Raw genomic sequence first — 22,735 nt, 5'->3', positions numbered from 1 at the left:
TTCCCCCCAAAAGGCCAGTGGGGTCCAGCAACAGGGATTCTGCTAATGAGGTAGAGGGTCTGTCAGGTATTTCCTGGTGCTGAACATTTGACTTCTGTCAAGGGCATTGGGCAGCATAGCCAGGGGTGGGTCTTTACTCCTTTTACTGCTATTTGCATACCAATTTAAATACCTCTGCATAACAGATGAGATTTCATTTCAGGTAAGCCATAGGCTAGGCTAAAAGGGAGTCAGTAACTAGCTCAATAGATAGGGTGAAAATAGCTCCTAAAGTGAAAAAAAAGTTAGTCACTCTGTCACGTCTGACTCTTTGAGACCCACAGAGTGTAGCCCGCCAGGCTCCTCTGTCCATGAAATACTCCAGGCAAGAATACTGGTAGTGGCAGCCATTCCCTTCTCCAAGGGATCTTCTTCCCTACCCAGGGATCCAACCCAGGTCTCCCTCACTGCAGGCAGATTCTTTACCATCTGAGCCACCAAAAAATATCCTCTAAGTGCCCAGCTAAACATTAGGGACAAAGTAGGAAAGAAGATACAGACAGAGGTCAGGGGGAGTGTGCCATCGAATTACAGACCCATCATCAGGGCGCTGTACAGAAGACACAGGGCTGAGGAAGTGATGTGCTCAGTGTGGAGGCAGGACTGGAGCTAGGGCTGGGGCTGTAGCTTGCATGTTCTGTTTTGGGGTCCCCACCCTTTCCCAGGTCACTATCTGTCTTTAAAAGCTTCAGGTTACAATAAGGGATCACTTGGTTGGTGAGTTGTTTTTTCTTTTCTTTCTGGTCTGCTTTTCCTTTTGATTTGATCTTTTCTGATCTTTTCCTACAAGGTCCCTAGTCCCTGCAGGGGGAGCCTGTGTGAAATCTTAGCTCTTAGAAGAAAATTATGTGAACAGTAGTTCTTGCTGCTGACCACACAAAGGGATCACCTGGGGAGCTTTTGAAAAGACAGGTCTCTGGGCCCCACACCAGGTTAATTAAGGCAGACTTATGGGGTGGCCACAGGCCTTGGAAGTTTCAAAGATCTCCAGAGATTCAATTGTGCAGCCTGGGTTGAGAAGTAATCCATGAGTGGTTTCAAAAGAAGAAAGAAAGAAGCTAAGAAAAACAAGACCAGCTCTGAAGAGCTGACCTGGGCACAGATTCCAAGGTGAGTAAAGTGGCAGACCTCTCTCCAAATATCTGCTTTCCCTGGGCTCTCTGTCCCCATCCTTCTGTTCATGGATCCAAAATAACACCCCTGGAGACTCTTCAGGTTTATTTTTTAAGAACAGTCTATTAAAGGCACAGGTTTAAGTGTTATTAATTATTCACAAATTAGGGAAAATCAATTCTATCAGGTTGCTTTCCTCCAAAAACCTCTCTGAGATAAACAGGTCTGAAAAAAATAGAAATTTTCAATGAAGGGGACAGGAAAGCATTACCCTTGAGGAAAGGAACCTCCTTGGGGAAATTTCTCTGGGCATAGAAGAAAAGGGTTTTTAGGGCCACTTTGGGGTGATTTAAAAGCTGAGACTTAAAAGGTTGGGCTTGGGTTCTGCAATGATTGTTGGATGATAACAAACATAAAACTTCTGAACTTTAAAGTGATATTAAATAATATTTGTCATCTCCCAGACTGGCAAAGAATAGAAAATTTTATATATATATAAAATTTATATATATATAAAATTTATATATATATATATATATATATATATATATATACACACACTTTATTTTAGTGAATATAGAGGAATCAGGCAATTTCAAAGGTTGATACATTCTTTCTAGAAGGCAGTATACCAACAAGTATCAAAAACCCTAAAAATATAATGCCTCATTTCCACGAATTTTATTTAGAAGAATCAATCCTAAAATAATAACAAAACTGCAATCAAGGTTTATGGTGAAAAAAGTTCATGACATCGTTTATAATATCATTTATGATAGCAAAAATTCACAACTGCTAATATTTCCAATAGCAATAATTTAGGTGAATCAGATGTATTGTATTTGATAATACAGAATACAACCCTGAATGTTTGCTTTTCTATATGAATTTTAGTATAATGCATCTAATGCCATAAAATAAACTGTTATGTTACTACAGAGATTATATTAAATTTATAACTAAGGGAGAAATGGTATCTTTATAATGCTGTTATCCATTCAAGAATGGGATATATTTTTACATTTGTCCAAGTATTATTCAGTGCCTTTCATGAGTGTTTTAACATTTTTCTTGTATGGTTTTGCACATCTCTTGTCAAATTAAATCCAAAGTATTTCACCCAATGGCACCCCACTCCAGTACTCTTGCCTGGAAAATCCCATTGACGGAGGAGCCTGGTAGGCTGCAGTCCATGGGATCGCTAGGAGTCGGGCACGACTGAGCAACTTCACTTTCACTTTTCACTTTCATGCGTTGGAGAAGGAAATGGTAGCCCACTCCAGTGTTCTTGCCTGGAGAATCCCAGGGACGGGGGAGCCTGGTGGGCTGCCGTCTCTGGGGTCGCACAGAGTCAGACACGACTGAAGTGACTTAGCAGCAGCAGCAGCAGTCACTATTGTAAACGAAAGTTTCACTACCATTAATAATAATTATATGAAATATAATGTAGTCATTAAAATCATAATTCCAAGAGTGGTAGTGATATCTTATTAAGTGAAATATAGTATATAGGATATTGTTCCCGTTTTGTTAAAAATGACAACAAAAAGCTTCTGCACATCAAAGGAAACTATTAGCAAGGTGAAAAGACAGCCTTCAGAATGGGAGAAAATAATAGCAAATGAAGCAACGGACAAGCAACTAATCTCAAAAATATACAGGCAACTCCTACAGCTCAACTCCAGAAAAATAAATGACCCAATCAAAAAATGGGCCAAAGAACTAAATAGACATTTCTCCAAAGAAAACATACAGATGGCTAACACACACATGAAAAGATGCTGAACATCACTCTTTATCAGAGAAATACAAATCAAAACCACTATGAGGTACCATTTCACACCAGTCAGAATGGCTACGATCCAAAAGTTTACAAATAATAAATGCTGGAGAGGGTGTGGAGAAAAGAGAACCCTCTTACACTGTTGGTGGGAATGCAAACTAGTACAGCCACTATGGAGAACAGTGTGGAGATTCCTTAAAAAACTGGAAATAGAACTGCCTTATGATCCAGCAATCCCACTGCTGGGCATACACACTGAGGAAACCAGAAGGGAAAGAGACACGTGTACCCCAGTGTTCATCACAGCACTGTTTGTAATAGCCAGGACATGGAAGCAACCTAGATGTCCATCGGCAGATGAATGGATAAGAAAGCAGTGGTACATATACACAATGGAGTATTACTCAGCTATTAAAAAGAATACATTTGAATCCGTTCTAATGAGGTAGATGAAACTGGAGCCTATTATACAGAGTGAAGTAAGCCAGAAGGAAAAACACCAATACAGTATACTAACGCATATATATGGAATTTAGAAAGATGGTAACAATAACCCGGTGTAGGAGACAGCAAAAGAGACACTGATGTATAGAACAGTCTTATGGACTCTGTGGGAGAGGGAGAGGGTGGGAAGATTTGGGAGAATGACATTTAAACATGTAAAATATCATGTAAGAAACGAGTTGCCAGTCCAGGTTCGATGCACGATACTGGATGATTGGGGCTGGTACACTGGGACGACCCAGAGGGATGGTATGGGGAGGGAGGAGGGAGGAGGGTTCGGGATGGGGAATACATGTATACCTGTAGCGGATTCATTTTGATATTTGGCAAAACTAATACAATTATGTAAAGTTTTAAAATAAAATAAAATTAAAAAAAAAATGACAACAAAGAGAAAACACTGGAACTAGCTTAAATGCGAGAATCACAGATTCTTTTCTCTTATGTAAAGTCCTAGAATTTGTGAAGTTTCTAAAAAACTTGTGCAACATTTGTAATTATTTTTTAATACTATCAAACTGTTCAGGCTGAGATAAAGGATAGGAAATGTTTTCATTCTTTTCCACTTCTCCCTCTACATCCCCCCACCTCTCATTACTTAAAGTAACTGCTTTCTAGTTCCAGAATCCAGCCTAAGGCAATGGTATAAAAGGTCTTTCACAGAGAGCATTAAAGAGGTTTAGAAGGTTTTCTTCATAAAAAAATATAAAAATAGACACTTTCCATCCTTGCAACCAAACTTGCAGATGAAATGTGAGACACGGCCCAATTGTAAAAATAGCTAACAATACACACTACCAGTACTGAATATGTACAATGAGCCAGGCACTTTGAATATGTAATTCCTAATTTGCACAATGTTCCCAGAGGCCAAGTTTTAGGGCCCTCATGTTACACAAGGTTAAACAAAATTGGAGAGGCTGTCCAGGCTCATATGGCTACTGTGGGGGTAGACCCAGAATTCAAACGCAGGGGTCGGGCACCCAGGCTGAGCTGTCAGGCACCCAGGTTGAGTGCTTTCTGCTCTCCACACTCCAAAGCAAACCCTGCTTTGCTCCAGGAATCATTCTGATGGCCAATTACCTCTACCTCTATTTTCTGCTGTGGAATTTAACTTTGCTTTTATTTAGTTATATTTTTGAAACAGCTTTATTGAGATAAAACTCACAGACTATACAATCTATCTGTGTAAAAAGTACAGTTCAGTGTTTTTAGTATAGTCACAGAGTTAGGCTGCCATTACAATTAATTTTAAAATGTTTGGAGCCCTCAAAGAAATGCTGTAACCTTAGCTATCAGTCTCCAATTGTCTGAATCCCCCACCTCCAGCTGTGCCAACCAATAATCTGCTTTCTGTCTCTACGGACTTGCCTGCGGAGATTTCCTATAAATGAAATAATATGTTATGTTCCCTTTTGTACTGGCTTCTTTTGCGTCACATAATGTTTTCAGGGTTCATTCTAGGTAGCAGCTTGTATCCGTCTATCTGTATCAGTCTATCTATCTACCTATATGGCTGAATGTTGTTGCATTGTGTGGACAGACCACATTTTGTTTATCCTTTTGCCAGGTGATGGACATTTGAGTCACTTGCACTTTGCTGATATTATGAATAATGCCGCTATGAACATTCCTGCACAGATTTCTCTGAGGACTTAAGTCTTTAATTCTCTTAGGTGTGCACCTAGGAGCGGGATTGCTGAGTCATATATGGTATCTCCATATGTAACCTTTTGAGGAACTGTTTCAGTGTTTCCTAAGTAACTGCACCACTTCTGTTCTCACAAGGCAACCTTCCCTTTGACAAGACTGAGTTCACACTTTAGTTCTGTCCTTTCATGAAACTTCAAGTTTCTATTGAATTAAAGCACAACTCAACTTTCGTTTCTCAAAATGTCCACTTAGATCTGACCTTGGACCTTTTCTACTTTGATTTTATTTTTCTAGATAAATATCATTACCAAGCATTCTTGTGTGTTTTTTAATACCTTTTTATAATGAGACCTTCACAACAATTTATAGTTCACACTTATTAAGACTGAGACTCAGGTGGCTAAGAAGTATTGCAACAGCCTGAATCTTTTTGTTTAGCAGTAAGCTTTTGCCTTGGGAGGGAGTAGAATTTCTCAAATTTGGGACTGGATAATTATTTGTTGGGGGTGTGGTGTCCTGGACTATGCTTTTCTATAGGATGTTTAGCAGCATCCCTGACTCCCGGGATGCCCCCATCCCCAGCACCAAAAACATCATCAGCATCATCAGACATGGAGTTATATAAGCTGTTTGTATATTTTAGAAATTAACCCCTTCTCTGTCACAAATATTTTCTCCCATTCTGTAGGTTGTCTTTTCATTTTGTTTATGGTTTCCTCTGCTGTACAAAAGCTTTTAAGTTTAATTAGGTCCCATTTGCTTATTTTTGCATTCATTTTCATCACTCTAGGAGATGGATCCAAAAAACATTACTGCAATTTGTGTCAAAAAATGTTCTGCCTATGATTTCCTCTAGGAGATAAGGATTAACACATATACACTATGATATATAAAAAGAGAACCAACAAGCACCTGCTATATAGCAGACACAGGGAACTATATTCAATATCCGGCAATAACCTGTAATGGAGAACAATCTGAAAAAGAATATATATATATATGTGTGTGTGTGTATATGTATACTATATGTAACTTTGCTGTATACCTAAAATTAACACCACGTTGTAAATTACCTATACTGCAATTAAAAATGAATAAAGGGAAAAAAGAATAACACCACCAAACTCAGAGTTTTACAAAAATAAAATGATAAATGTATATGAATATTCTTGTGTGTTAGTAGCTCAGTTGTGTCTAACTCTTTTCAACCCCATAGACTATAGCCCACCTGCAGGATCCTCTGTCCATGGAACTCTCCAGGCAAGAATATTGGAGTGGGTAGGTAGCCATTCCCCTCTCCAGGGGATCTTCCTGACCCAGGGATCGAACCCAGGTCTCCTGTATTGCAGGCAGATTCTTTACTATCTGAGCCACCAGGGAATATACTTAGCACATTATTTGGCCATGCTGAAAGACTATAAATTAAGTTTGTGCTTTAAAAAACAAACAAAAACAAAAACAAAATCATCACCAGACACTGCCAGAAGTCCCCTGCCTGAAAATGTGGGAATGGGAGGTCAGGATGGATGGGACTGGAAAATTTCCCTTGGTTGAGAATCACTGGTTTCAAGGAATAACTTGAGGTTGCAGAGTCTCAGAAAGCAAGCACTTGATTTCTGTCTGTTTCATTCCCTTTTCTTCTCTCATTCTCAGTCCAGTTCCTAACAGGTCTTTGCATTTCAGCCTTCATCTGATTTCAGGGTCTCTCTTTACGGATTGAAGACAGAACCTTTGAAGTCAGGTGTCTGTCCCAGCATCTCTAACCATCAGCCATACAGCCACACTGGGATACACAGAGCTACAGTCCAGGCCAGAGCACAGTCCTGAAGACTCTATTTCCAATCCTGGAAATAACCTATTACAGATCTCCCCATTTCATTTATTCACCTGTGACCCTTGCTCAAGGCCCTGCCACTTATAATTTCTAACAATCTAGACAGATTTCTTAATCTCTCTCAACTCCTTCTTCATCTGTAAAACAAAGACACAACTGCCTGGCTTGACTGAGAAGTTTCTAGGGTTTATCTTCCCCAGAAAACTCAATTCAGCTGTTTTTCTACATCCTTTCATACCAACCTTTACTTAACAATTCAAAGGTAATTTCAGTGTTTGAGAGAACAAAGTGGGGAATATCTAAATAATTGAATAAGGCAGTCTTAAAATGTCAATCACATCATAAAAGAGCATATTCTAATTATTAGCACCATTATGCCACAGTTTAGGTCCTCTGTCCTCTTTTTCTTGAATACCATTTATCCATCAATTATCAAATTCTATTAACCCTTTCCTTCATATGGTGAATTAAATTCACATATTTCTTCAAATTTCCTCTCCAACTTTGATTTCATCCCCTATCAGGGAGCTGGTAATCTTTCTGATGGGTTCCCTCTTTCTCCCAGCCCCTGATCTCTTTCTGGTACAAGACAACTTGCTAGATTGAAGTATTGGAAGAGCAAGGTTATTATTAAAACTTACAGCAAAAATCCCTCCAGTGTGTCAATAGAGCCCAGTAAATGAAAGTCAAATACTTGTCTTGATGCTTGATGCCTCTGTAATCTGGTCCCCATCGGTCTTTGCCATCTTATTTCTCAGTACGCCTACACAAATTTATTACTCTAGCTGGGCTAGTGTACTCATTATGCTCCTAGTGAATGCACTAAACTAACGTACTTTTCCTCCACCCTCCACCTCACCCATATGCTATTCTCCCAGCTCTCTGACTATTCAAATTCACCTTACTATCCTCCAATGCCCAGTTTTTGTCCTAGTACTTCCTCTCCTTAACTCTAGGAGCAGGAAGCTTTTTATTTTATTTTTTTTTAACTTCCTATTGCAGTCACCTAGCACAGACTTGGACACAACTGAAGTGACTTAGCAGCAGCAGCAGTAGCAGCAGCATAGTACAGGACGCCTAAAAAGAACTGAATGATTGAAACAGTAAGTTAATACAGCAGGAAATGAAAAAAGAAAGTTTTCCTAGGCAAGATCTGTACATAGAGATTTCTTCTTTTGGATTCTAAAAATATCCACTGTCTGATCTATTCATTTAGTTCATATTATTTACTGCCTTGTACTATTAATTAACAATCCATCTCTGTAAGTGTTATCTCCTTGATGGTGTTCAAAGTTCCTGAGGGTCAGAGTCTGCATGGTGATTTGGTATTCCCCTCGGTATCAACAGGTATCAAAAGAGCAACATCCTGCCCTCTCCAAACGTTACTTGATTGATTGAGTGTCAGACTAGCTGAATCTCCACTGCCAAGTGTCAGCAGCTGGGCCCTCCTGGCACATGGATGATAAATCATAGGTTAAACCTTTCCTAGTTGTGAAAGGCTGGCTCATGTGTTAAGATAACCTGGATCCTCAGAACCTTTGGTCAGCATCTGGAAGGAGAACAGCTGGGTTTGACATACACTGGAATCAGATAAAAACTGTGATATGTTCATAGTTGATGGTGAAGATACAGTGTCTCTAGAAGAGACTTGAATGCTTGGTTCCAAAGTCTACACAATAAAAATGAAGGTCAGCTCCACAGCCAGATACAGCTCCTCCCTGTCAGGAGGAGGAGCTCCTCCCTGTCACCTTTAGGAGACAGCCAAACTTTGGATCCCTGACCAAAATTATGGTTCATATTTTGCCTGTGCTTCTTTGTATCTGTGACTGAGCCACCTGTGGAGTCTTAGACATCCAGATCTCCTCCTATTTCTCTCCTCTTATTGGCACATCCTTCCCTTCCTTATTTGTTTAATGAAATTCTATTCATTCTTCAAAATCGAGCTATGTTTTCCTTGCCTCTAGGAAGCCTTCACTTTCTCAGCCTTCCTGGTCCCTCTTCTCTTATTCTCCTACTGTGTCCTAAGCATCTGTCCAATTGCATAATCAGTGCTCTATACTGTCCCTTTCAACAGCACCTATGAGCTTTTGGAAGCCAATCCCTCCATCCTCTGGAGAAGGAAATGGCAACCCACTCCAGTACTCTTGCCTGGAAAATCCCATGGACAGAGGAGCCTGGTAGGATGCAATCTATGAGGTCGCGAAGAGTCAGACATGACTGAGTGACTTCACTCTCACTTTTCACTTTCATGCATTGGAGAAGGACATGGCAACCCACTCCAGTATTCTTGCCTGGAGAATCCCAGGGACTGGGGAGCCTGGTGGGCTGTCGTCTATGGGGTTGCACAGAGTCAGACACGACTGGAGTGACTTAGCAGCAGCAGCAGCCCTCCATCCTCAGAATTGAGTACAGTACCAGCAGAGCACAGATGCTACAAAAGCTTCCTGAATTAAACTGTGTAATAGGGAAGAACAAATCTGACTCCATACTAGATCTGCTTCTTTTACTTTAACCATTGAATTCTATTGCTTTTATTTTGAGTTAAGAATATTGCCTATAGCCTGAAATATACAGGATGGTCCAGTCTCAAGGTTTTGACCTTTAAGGCATGATACCTTTCCATTCACAGAGATAAAAAGTTGTAGCACAGAGAATAACAACTGTGCTGGTGGAGGTTTACAGGAACATCATGACCTGGCCTATGTGGCTAGCTGTAAAAGCAATGGATTCCGACACCAAGAAGTTTGTAACAACCAACCATGCCCCTCCTTCACTTGGCCTTAAAACAATGGTTTGCTGAAACCTTTCCAGGAGTTTGAAGTTTTGTGGGACACGAGCCACCTGTTCTCCTTTTTTGGGCCTACAGTAAAACTTTCTCTGCTCCAAACTCCAACATTCTGGTATTGTTTGGCCTCATTGTGCATCAGACACAGGAACATGCATTCAGTAACAGGTGGAGGCAAAGTGAATTATATGAGAGAATTATTAAAGTATAAAACATGAAAGACTAAAGAAAATGACAACAGTTTTGACTATGAGATATTTCCCTATTAGACAAATCTAGTTCCCTGTTTCCCGTTGGAGCAAGCTGAAGAAGAATGTAGAGTAAGCTAAGAAATAAAATATTTCTGCCATTATTACTGAGACTTTAAAAAGCTATGGAGGCCCACCAGATCACTCCTTTAGTAAATATTCCCAACCTCTGCTTGATATCTTGAGGCTAAGGCAATGGCATGTCTCATTTCACATAAAGTGGAATGCCTCATCATATGCTTGTTTTCTGAAACTTGAACTATGGGCTCCGTCAGACAGCTTGTTGAGACAGCCATGGCCCTGTGGCTATCTACTAATATTTGTTTGTCCTTACCAATGGGATTTTCTCAACATTATCTTAGCTAAAACACAGGCATTAATGACAGCTTAATTGAAGCAGAGGATGAGGTTCACAAAGTCATCATGTTTACTTGATGTACAGATGGTGGTGATATAAACATATTCTATGAAAAAGGACAATATTGGGGAATGCTCTGCAAACTCCAGGGCTGCAGATTACAACCATCTGGTCATAAGCATCAATAGGGTGAGCACTTTCAACCTTCATGACACAGCTCTCCCTGCCATCTCCCACCTCTGGGAGCCCCACTGGCCTCTATCTAATTAGTATCTCCCCTGAGTACAGCTCATTCCTGGGCTTGACACATGGTGCCTCATAGAACTGTTGCAGCATGGATGTTGGTTAAAAACCATTGTGAACTCTTTTTCCAATGTTAAAATGAGATCCTTCAGAAATGTTTTGGAGGTCATTTCTAGTAGTTCATTTATTCAGATGCTTGCTTATACATAAGACAAATAGTTACAGAAGGCCTATTATAAATAAGGTGTTAGACTAGGCCTTGGGCAAATAGTGGTGAGCAAGGCAGGCAGTGATGTTGTTCCCATGAATCCTTACATTCCATGGTGACAAGAACATTGAGAAACCAATTGTAGAGATATATGATTAATACAGGGTTCCCAGGTGGCTCAGTGGTAAAGAATCCTCCTGCCAGTGCAAGAGACACAGGGGATGCAGGTTTGATCACTGAGTGAGGAAGATCCTTTGGAGTAGGAAATGGCAACCCACTCCAGTGTTCTTTCCTAAAGAATTCTATAGACAGAGGCACCTGGCGGGCTACAGTCCATAGGGTTGCAAAGAGTTGGATACAACTGCACACACGCATGCCTGTACACATGATTAATATATTTTTTTATAAATTATCTTATTGAAGTATAGTTTATTTAAAATATTGTGGTAGTTTCTGCTATACAGCAAAGTGATTCAGTTATACACCTATACACATTCTTTTCATATTCTTTTTCCATTATGGTTTATCACAGGATACTGAATAGAGAATACTATCCTACATAGTTAAGACACTGTTGTTGATCCATTCTACATACAGGTAAGTCCCATACGTATGAATGAGTTCTGTTCTGAGAGCACATTCATAAGTCCAATTTGTTTATAAGTCAAAGTAACCATAGGTACCCACATAACACATTTGGCTATATAGTACTGTACCGTAATAGGTTTATAATACTTTAAAATACAAATAGCATATAAAACAAACAGAAAAATAAAGAAATTAATTTTAATCTTACAGTACAGTACCTTGAAAAGTACAGTAATACAGTATGATAATTGGCATACTGTTCTCATCTTTGAAAGTTGACAATTTGAAGGTTCACATTGAGAATTTACTGTACAATAGTTTGCATCTGCTAATCCCAAATTCCCAATCCATCCCTCCCCCACCCCTCATCCCTCTTAGCAATAACAATCTGGTCTCTATGTCTGATAATACACCTTCTATTGGGCTGAATTGTGCACCCCCCCCAAATCCATATGTTGAAGTCTTAGCCCTCTGCCCATACCTGAGAATGTGTCTGTATTTAGAGATAAGATTCTGAAAGAAGTAATAAAGGTAAAATAAAGTCTTATGAGTAGGCCCATAGCCAATATGACTTGTGCCCTCACAAGAGAAAGGCATTAGGACACAGATGGGCACAGAGAGAGAAGATTATGTGAGGACACAGGGAGAAAGCAGCCTCTGCAAACCAAGAAGAAACCAGCCCTGACCACGCCTTAAACTTCTAGCCTCAACAACTGGAAGAAAGGAAATTTCTGATAGGTCTCCTACAGAGTGAGTCTGACTTTGTGATTCTACGGACTGGGGCCCATCGGGCTTCTCTATCCATGGGATTTTCCTGGCAAGAATACTGGAGTGTGTTATCATTTCCTCCTTCAGGGGATCTCCCAACCTGGGGATCAAACCGGCATCTCCTGCATCTCCTGCCTTGTAGGCAGATTGTTTACTACTGAGCAACTGAGGAAGCCGATATGTCTTCTAATCCATGGTATTTTGTTATGACAATCCTAGCAAACTAATACATATTTAGGCCAAAGCTACAAAAGAAAATAACCAGAAGACTAGATAATGGGGCAGTTGGTTGGCTTTAGGAAGGTTTATTTAAAAAATATCAATTGATATAAATTTTAAAAGAATAAGTGAAATGATGTGGACCACAGCTGTAGGAGGATTTATTTAAATAAAGGCAATGTTAAATAATCATCCAATAATATCCATGATGGTTGTGGATCAAAGGCTATGCCATTAAAATTTCATCCCATGTTCAGCTATAGAAAGAACAAGTCAGCCCCAACATTCTTCTAAATATAGAAAATTAATGACTGATTAGAAGGAATTGTTTCATAATTAGTAATTCTGGAATGCCTGGTGTCTACTGGAAAATGTAAGGTGGTTGAGGATGCTGAACACTATTACTTGTATGTAAGGATTCAGTGGAATGACCTGAAATTGTCTCTCCAGCAAGCCATCTGCCTCCACTGAAAGCATTTTTGTAGCATCTGTTTGATTTCCGGATCTTTGCTCATCATGTGTTTTTTGGCCTAGGGATTCTGTCCTGTTCCCCGTGATTGGTTTTCTCCTTCTGTCTTTCCTGCTTATAATCGTTTTGCAGGTCCCTACTGCCAGGTTAGATCTGTCTGAAAATTCCCTCTCCCATCTTCTGGGTTCTGTTCAATTGCGCGGAGACTCATTTCTTACTACTGAAAATTCCACCCTGGGTTTGATGCCTCTAGTACATCAGAGCAGTAGACTGTGTGGCTATGTGCTCTGGATAGAATATTCTCTAATGAAAAGCCATTAGACAGTCTCTCTGCCATTTGGCCTTACTGGGGTGTGTTCTATTTTCTGCAGTGAAGCAAACATAAAAATTTTCATCTGTGACAAATTCTGAGGTGAGGTGAGGTGAAGTTGTTCAGTTGTGTCCAACTCTTTGTGACCCCATGGACTGTAACCTGCCAGGCTCCTCCGTCCCTGGGATTCTCCAGGCAAGAATACTGGAGTGGGTTGCCATTTCCTTCTCCAGGGGATCTTCCCAACCCAAGGATCGAACCCAGGTCTCCCGCATCAGAGGCAGATGCTTTAACCTCTGAGTCAAGTCTATCTCACATTAAAAGACCCTTATTATGACTGTCTTGTTTTCTCTTCACAATCAGTAGGTCTGGTACATACAACTCTTTCTCTACTAACATTGTTTGAAAGTCCTACATATCCTGATAACTTTGACACATATAGAGTATCCTAGTGTGAATTAAAGATGGTTAATAAGACAAAACAAAACACAACTTCTCAGATTTAGATCCTTGGCACCTAATTCTATATGGATCACAAAGAAAAACATGCAGGACTTTTCTTGGATATTCAAGCATTTCATTCACAAAAATCACTGTATGAAAGAAGCCCAGTTTACCATTCTTCCTCCCCAAAATGCACCACAAAATGAGGAGTTGAGAAAAGTGATCTTTGGCAGGGAGATTGGCCCTGCGGAATACATGTAATTAAGGGCACTTATTCCATTGTCAAAAGAAGACTCTGGAGTTGATGATTTCCTTGAAGACATTGTTGACCTCCTGTTTTACTTTAGGAACTCATGAAAGTTTAGAAGGAACTTAATTCTAGACCAGTTCTCTCTTTCAGCTACAAAGTACAGTGTAGTCTAACAGAATAAAACTCAGATTCTGCATCTATGCAGAACACAGTGAGGTTGTTGTCCTGGATGCTAAGGCCTGAGTTCAAGGACTTTGCCCAGACTAGCTTTTTGGTGGGAAATTGACGTTTTGAGGGGTGATGGCTCAGAGGATAAAGCGTCTGCCTGCAATGCAGGAGACCTGGGTTCGATCCCTGGGTTGGGAAGATCCCCTGGAGAAGGAAATGGCAACCCACTCCAGTATTCTTATCTGGAGAATCCCATGGACAGAGGAGCCTGGCGGGCTACGGTCCACGGGGTCGCAAAGAATCAGACATGACTGAGCGACTTCACTTTAGAGCAGAAAAAAAAACATACTTCCAATTTTCAGGACTGAAGCCCCCAGATCTCTTTCTTCCTATTCTTATTCCCCATTCTTCTCCCATCAGCACAAGAAAAATAACATTGAAATGGCAGGCCACTTGCAGAATAATTATAATGGTGCCAGCTTTTCTTCAGAAGACTTAATGTTTCACTTGCAATTCAAAACACTCTGCTTGACCAAGCCAAGTGCTCTCCTTTACTTTTACACAAGTTCCTGTTCTTAGTCATCCGGATTAGTCTGGACAATAACATCTACATCCTAAGCATATTTTTAACAGTCTTTTAAAATGGCAGCCATCCTCCATTCAAAAATAGAATCTGTTGTCAATCATTTCAGGAGCAGGTGTGACCTGAGAAAGTGGTCCCCAAGACATGCGGTTCCTGGGGAGAAGTGATGAGGAACTAGGGTTTTAAATGCATAAAGGAGGAGATCCAGGTGTGTATTTATTTAAGATTTGCACGATTGACTGCTCTGATTCTTAAAGGGGGAGATGATGCTCCTCATCTGGCAATAGGACTCCTGGAAAGCTTCCTGTCCATTCCCATTCAGCCTTCAGATTTCCAGCTGGGGTTTGCAATGCAGAGGTGGCACGAATATGGGTAAACTGTCCTGTGCATGGCAAAGTCTCTGGAAGCATCCAGGCTCTTACTTAGTGCCCTTCGTGCATGCGTGTGTTCTCGGTCATGTCCAACTCTTAGCGATCCCATGGACTGTGGCCTGCCAGACTCCTCTGTCTATGGAATTTTCTGGGTAAGAATCCTAGAGTGGGTTGCCATTTCCTACTCAGGGGATCTTCCTGACCCAGGGATCAACCCGTGTCTCTTGCACTGACAGCCGGATTCTTTACCAGTGCACCTCCTGGAAAGCCCAGTTCCCTTTGTACTTATGTGATGTACAGAAAATTATGTGATAATTTTACTAAGGAATCATCACTGAGCATTTAAAAAGGTCTGAGAAAATCATGTCCCATATATTCAATGAACAGTAGCATACATGTGTGTTAGGTATGCATAACTTACATTATAATTGTATACAGGCAATGTCAGCTAAAGTCTACAAAGACAGTGGATTCATCATCTGTTCTCAACCCATCTAATTCCCAAATCTGTCTATTGATGGGGCCACCAAGTAAAATGTTTTGGGAAAAGCCAACTTTAGATCCTATGCAGCCTACTTTCTTTAACAGCCTATTGTCATTTCATCTTTCAGCTAAAGCAGAGTTTCTTTATATTTGAATTCTTTAAGCAACTGGTATTGGGCTTCCCTGATAGTTCAGTTGGTAAAGAATCTCCTGCAATGTGGGTGACCTGGGTCCAATCCCTGGGTTGGGAAGGATCTTCCTTCTTTCCCTGGAGAAGGGAAAAGCTACCCACTCCAGTATTTTGGCCTGGAGAATTCTGTGGACTATAAGTCCAAGGGGTCACAAAGAGTCGGACACAACTGAGCGTCTTTCACTTTCAAGCAACTGAGAATATCAAAAATCAATGTAAGAGTCAGCAAGACACAGTGTGAAAACTGTGGACCTAGGAGTGCAAAGGAAAAGCCTGAGCTTGAACACCTTCTTGGTCAAGGGAGCTTAATTTCTGACTCTCAATTTTCTCTTATGCATGTTGGTAAAATAAGAATCACTTCATATGTTTCATGAGTTTTTTGTTTTTTTCTGTAGTATTATATGATAAGGTCCTAGCATAATGCCTGACCTGCAAGAGATCCACAGTGTTTGTTGATTCTAGTGTCAACATCACAGTGTTTGTTGATGTAAGTGTCACATCACTTACAGTGAAAGGGTGCCCTTGACTCTTCCTCATATCCACACGCACAAAGCTTTCAAGAAAGAAGATGACAAAAATAGAAATCAAAGTAGAATACAATGGAGGGATTGTACTACTGTCCTTCATCTTCCTGAAACTTAATTCCTAACAAATAAATTCAGAACCCTTCTATTTTGAGAATGACTTAGTTTGGACTTCTCTTCCTGATCTTCAATGCAAAAATGCACGAAATAATCTGCCCCCCAAAGCTTGCACACTATATGAAGCTCTGGTAATAGTAGTGAATGTGCCAGGCATCCATGATCTGCCCTTTCTGTGGGGTCACCCTTTCTTTTAGATTCAGGACATTAGAAATACCTGAACTAATCTCAAGTAGATCTTTAAATATCTGGATTCCTTGTTCAACTAATAAAATGTGGTGCTAGTTTCTAATTTCCATGGAGTACCATGTGTCAAGGGTAGTCCCAAGGGCCCTCAAAAACTTTCAGAACAACAGTTATTATTTTCTAATTTCTCACATGAGCTTTTCACTTCTTACAAAGCCAATATGATCTCAAGTACTTGGAAAACAAGTTTCCTCAGAAATGTAAGGGAGGAAAAATCCGGTTTTGTTCTTTTGCTTTTTTTGTTTACTTGTTTATCTGTCTTTTACCTGGGATAGAAAAACACCAGGAGACAAAAAGCCTTGATCCATTTCAAAGAAAAATGAAAGAAATTCATAATTTCCAAAATTCAGGAAATTCTTGGGGAAAGAAGCAAACAAGTTTTCTGAGATAGACATCAGAATGTTTTTAAAACTTTCTTTTCCTTGTCTGATCCTTTTGAGAGGCAGGTAAAAAATACCCGATGATTTTCTTTTTCTCCCTGTGTAGCTGGGTAATGGGGCAGCTTTTACCAGCCTGTCTCTCAGTCATAAACACATTTTAATGGACTGACACATGCTTAATAATACAGGTAACACCTGAATGCTTTAGAGTAAAGTGCCACTGGGGCCTGTACTTTATTAAAACTGTATTTTGACCTGAGGCATACAAGTCTCTGCACTCAACCATCTCACCAATTAAAGAGAAAAAGCCAAGTGCCAGCTCACCATTTTTCTTCTTCACATAAGGATTGAGGTTTAAATTTTCTAACTCTATACATGAAAACTGGTATGTTTCTAAGAGATTAACTCACCTTCCATGACTGGAAATCTTGGAAATTTTATAAAAGTCCCAGGAGTGTGCAAATTCACTCAGTTTTTATGACTCTGAGGAGTGAGGCTTATTTTCACCAGAGATCCTGAGTTGGTGTGGAAGAAAGAGAAACTTGCTAAATAGCTTCTCAGCACTGTGTCAAAGGTTTGATCCATTTAATCTCATGGTGCTTCAGATGGTAAAGAGTCCACCAGCAATGCAGGAGACCCAGGTTTGATGCCTGAGTCAGGAAGATTCCCTGGAGAATGGAATGGCTACCCACTCCAGTATTCTTGCCTGGGGAATTCCATGGACAGAGGAGCCTGGCAGGCTACAGTCCATGAGCTGTAAAAAGTTGGACACGACTGAATAGCTAACACTTTCATTTTCAATCACCATCACTGTCTTGTAATATAAAGATTTTTTTTTCCCATCTCCTATTACAGGTAGATGCTAAGATGGTCCCAATAACCCATGACTCCTGCTGTGTAAACATTTGTATAATCCCCTTGACTTGAGCAAGGGTTAGATTTATTTTCTTTTCTAATGAGCAGAATATGTTGAAAATGATGGGATGCCACTCTTGCTATGAGATACACGAACACCATGGCATTGTCCTGAGGATTCTTTCTCACTCTCTCCAAAGTCACTCACTCTAGATTAAGAGTACTGCCCTATCAATGAGGCAGCCTTCTGGAGAGGCCATGGGGATAAGTTTGAATCTTCTGAGGCCTTTCAACAGCCATGTGTGTTAGCCTGCAAGCAGAATTAACCCTGGTTGAAACTTGAGATGGCCGTGCCCCTACTAACAAGCTGATTGTAGCTAGAACTACCTAGTCAGGGGGCCTCTGGATTCCTGACTCTTAGAAACTGAGACATAGCACATGCTGTTTTCAATCACTACATGTTGGCATAATTTGTTATGCAGCTATAGGTACCTAATACACTCTTACATGGGAGACAAAGTTAGGAACTTAATCTAGGGCCACAGACTGATAAAGGGAAGAGGCACCTGTGGACCCTCCTGATTGACTTGCAGACCCAAACTTCTGTCATTTACAGAGGTTCAGTGGGTTTTTTGTTCATCCATTGACTCTGAAGATTTCCCATAGTCTGACCTGATCTTAACTATTAAATTATGTCTTTTGCTCCCTAACTCATATTTCTCTAATTTGGTTTGGATGACAGAGCTCACAGTCCAGTGGCGAAAGAAAGATATTTAAATTAAAAGATGCAATATCATGTAATCTGGGATGGATATTGGCCCAGAAGAGGGGGTTTGATTCAAACTGTAGAGCCAGGAGGGCTGCTCAGAGGATTCATTGACCTAGCTGCCTGCCTTAGCCTCCAATCCAATGCCTGCATGTAAGTCTGACCTCTGTAAGTACTTGTCACTAAGTGAACATGCTGTTTCTGGAAGGACAGTAATATAACAAGTAGAGAAGGAGGGAGAAAATTTAATAGCTCCATGTTAAAGGAAAGGCAGATAGAAGAGCCAGGGTATGGTTCATACCTCTGTTCCATATTGCCACACATTAGGGCCTAATTTATCCTGCTGTAAAAGGAAGTCCTTTCCAATCTTCATAGATAGAGATTACGTGATCATATGAAGTGAAGTAAGTCAAACAAAGAAAATATCATATGATATCACTTATATGTGGAATCTGAAATATGACACAAATGTAAAAATCTACAAAACAAAAACAGATTTATAGACTTGGAAAACAAACATGGTTACCAAAGGGAAAATGTACGGAGGAGAGAGGGATAAATTAGGAGTTTGGGATTAACAGATGCACACTACTATATATAATGATCAAGAACCTAGAGTATAGCCCAGGTAACTATACTCCGTACTCTGTAATTATCTAGATAGGGAAAGGATCTGAAAAAGTATATGTATACGGTATATGTATAACCTGAATCATTTCGGTGTAACCTGAAACTAACACAACATTGTGAATCAACTATACTACAATATAATTTTTTTTTTTTAGGAATAAAAAAACTATTGGATCTTCAAACCTGAAGTTTGTGAAGACTGATTATCCCACATCCCTGGGAGCTAGAGCCTGTATGTTTTGGTCAGAATCTCAAACATGTGTCGACTTGGCTGAATAAGAAAATGATCTAGAAGTTGTCAGCAGACAGTACCTGTGAGGATTTCAGCTGCACGTTCTGTCATTTTCTGAATCACGAGTCTCAGGGTTCCATCCTCCAGACTCAGCAGCAGGGTCCCCGAGCCCTCAGAGAGCCTTGTGGACAAAAGGAGACCATCCTTGTTCCAGGTTCGAAACTGGAAACTCACTGAGAGCCCATCGATCTGGGGAGTCCCAGGCAGCAGCAAATAACTGCTGCTGGAGTTGACAAATGTGATGGGAACAATTTGTGGTTCAGAGCAGGAAAAAGTGACATTGCCCTGGAAAACAATAAAAATCAAATATATAAAAGCCATTTTTTATTCTGCAATCTGACAGCTGATATAAACAATCACCCGGAGCTGACCTTAATTTCAGGATTATTCCACATTCAGCAGTAAGATCTTAAAGGGAAAAATATGTTAGCTTTGTTCAGAAACACCCACAAGATAGTTTTCCACTCCTATTTTCTGGATCACAGTGCTATCTGCAAAAAGAGTCATCAAAGACCTAGGGCGATGGAGGGATAGGAAACATCAGAAGTTTCTAGGGATCCAGAGATAAAAATAATAACATTTGTTCACTGAGTAATGATGTACTGCAAGTCAGCTAATGCCAAGACCTGGGATACTTTTCAAAGTGGTACACTTGAGAAAATTTTGTTACAATGTGGAAAGCCACTGACACCAGCTCCCAGGGAAGCCTGGGAAAAGAAATAGCTAAAAGAGCAAAGGTTTCATAATGAAGGTGATGCTTTCCTGGAAGGAAGTGGGGAAGGACAGGAGCAAACGTCCAGCCAGCCTTCTCAGTAAATGGCATGGAGTTTGCAAAAGCTTGCAGAAATTAACAAAATGGCATTCCTGAAAAGTGAGTCATTTCTGAACTTGAAGTGGGACAGAGAGGGCCAGGGCTATGAAGGAGGTGAGGCAAGAAAAATGAGTAGAAGTAGAGTTTAAAAGCCTTTTATGCTTGCCAAAGTTATCATACAAAGTCAGAAGCAGTAAAATGACATTGGCCATATTTTTAACATATTAAGAGTATTTTTAGTAATATGAAGATTTGAGGGGTGCATGAGAGGACCAGAAGTGGGGAGTATTAAGTGTGTATATATATAGTAGAAGAAGGAAGAAGATTATTCTTCACATAAGTGTGATAAAACAGGTCAGTTTATTTGAGGAAGTTACAGGAAAATAAAGACGTGTGTGTGTGTGTGTGTGTGTGTGTGTGTGTGTGTAGATATATATACACTCAGCTGAGCCATGTGCTGAGTCACTTTTACTAGATGAATAAGGAGAAAGCCTGGAGCACCTTCTAGATTATGAATAGCTATTACAACATGAAAGCCATTCGGAATTTTTATAACCAACAACTTCTCATTTAGCACCACTACCATTTGTCTTTTTTAGATTCTAAATTAATCTCTACAATACTGTCAGTATATTATTCAGGTAAGTGTAAGACAATATTCTCCTCTACACAGTCATGGACACATCTTTTTTGGGGGAAAATGTATTTTATTGAAGTATAGTTGATTTGCAATGTTGTATTAATTTCTACTCTACAGTAAAGTGATTCCATTACACATGGGTGTGTGTGTATATGTATACATATATATGAATAAATAGATATATAGTTCATTTTTTCCATTATAGTTTATTACAAGATATTGAATATAGTTCACTGTGCTATACAGTGTCTTGTTGTTTATTCATTCTACATATAGTAGTTTGCATCCATTAAACCCAAGTTCCAAATCCACCCTAACCCCACCCAACTTCCCCTTGGCAACCACAAGTGCGTTCTAGTCACAGACACATCTTATTCCCTAAAAATCTCTCAAGGCCTCTGAATGATGCTGACTCTGACTTTTAGAGTCATTCCTGTAGCCTGCACCACTTCAGGGGGTGGAAATGGCAGGAATTTCCTAAAGGGAATGCCTTGGGTTGCCTAGCTGCCTGAATTTAACTTCCCACTAAAGTGGTCAAGTAGTGAGGTTAGACACCTAGTACAGCTTCTAGTCCTAGAGCAGGCTAATCATTCAGCTCAAACAACCTCCTAATCCAGGAAAACATCGTTAGGTCCCAATTATGCTTGTTAGTGATAGTCCTGCACTTCTGAAAACAAATAGCAGTTACCAAACAAACTTCTACCAATAATGGATTTCTACTGATGTACTCATCATCAGTGGAACATAAGCATATTCTTGCATTGATCATTTGTTGTGGCTGTTTAGATGTGTTCTCTTTAGGCTAGATTCCCAGAAGTTAACTGACGTGTCAAAGAATAAAGGCCTCTTATATCCATCCATCAAGAAATTGGCACAAATAATGTATATTAACATATATGTAGAATCTAGAAAAATGGTATAGATAATCTTATTTGCAAAACAGAAATAGAGATGCAGACATAGAGAACAAACATATGGACATCAAGGCGGGTAGGGGGTTGGGATGATTTTGGAGACTGGTATTGACAGACATACCCTATTGATACTATGTATAAAATAGATAACCAATGAGAATCTACTGTGTAATACAGGAAACTCTATTTAGTGCTCTGTGGTGACTTAAATGGGAAGAAAATTTTAAAAAGAGAGGATATATGTATATTCATAGTGATTCACTTTGCCTGTAGTAGAAACTAACACAGCATTGTAAATCAACTGTACTCCAATAAAAATTAATTGAAAGAATAAAATAACAAAAAAAATTGCCCACAGTTTATACTGTCCCTGGCATTAGGTTAAGTGCTCACATGTGTATCTTATGTATTTTACAGAATGACACCAAATTCATTTAAAAAACTACACAGATTGAGTTTGGAGTAGCTGGGCAATTCAAAAGCCAGAGTCCTCCTTCCCAGTGACAATGGGGGAAAAAACCTATGTTTGTGTGCCACAGATGCTTCTGGCAGCCATCTCTAAGAACTTCCTCCTGTGTCTTGGGTACCACTTTTTAAAAAAATCTACCAACTTGCTTTTCACATCCCATGGCTGTTTTAATTTGCATTTTTTGGAATTCTGGTTGATTTCCTTTCAAGATGAAATATTCCTACTGATGGCAGATTAACTGAGGCAAGGCTGTCTTTTTCAAGCAGTGAGGAATGCTCCCACAGGGACCCTGGGAGACAGCAGGACAGCAGTAACTTTTCTTCCCCTTTTCCTTTCCTGAGTTAAGCATCACCTCTGGTAACAATTTGCCAGAACAAAGCTGCACCCAAAGTTTGAGGCTGTGTAGAAGGGGAAAAGGATGACAAGAAGCTTAGAACTTTGTAAAATGTCCCTTCCTCATTATCTTAGAATCCAATGCTT

At 39.9% G+C, this 22,735-nt stretch overlaps 1 protein-coding gene across 1 annotated transcript in view; it reads right to left on the bottom strand.

Annotated features, from left to right (window-relative positions):
- CNTNAP5 (contactin associated protein family member 5) overlaps positions 1–22,735 on the bottom strand; it is a 1,040,042-nt gene that overhangs the window by 455,611 nt on the left and 561,696 nt on the right. Inside the window, exon 8 of the mRNA XM_024981085.2 lies at positions 19,442–19,706. Coding sequence (XP_024836853.1) covers positions 19,442–19,706 — 265 coding nt within the window. The remainder of the gene's footprint in view (positions 1–19,441; positions 19,707–22,735) is intronic.

The sequence above is a fragment of the Bos taurus genome, chromosome 2 (genome assembly GCF_002263795.3).
Source record: "Bos taurus isolate L1 Dominette 01449 registration number 42190680 breed Hereford chromosome 2, ARS-UCD2.0, whole genome shotgun sequence".
Lineage (NCBI taxonomy): Eukaryota > Metazoa > Chordata > Mammalia > Artiodactyla > Bovidae > Bos > Bos taurus.
Note: the sequence above shows the minus strand (reverse complement) of the source record. Positions and strands in the feature narration are given on the sequence as shown.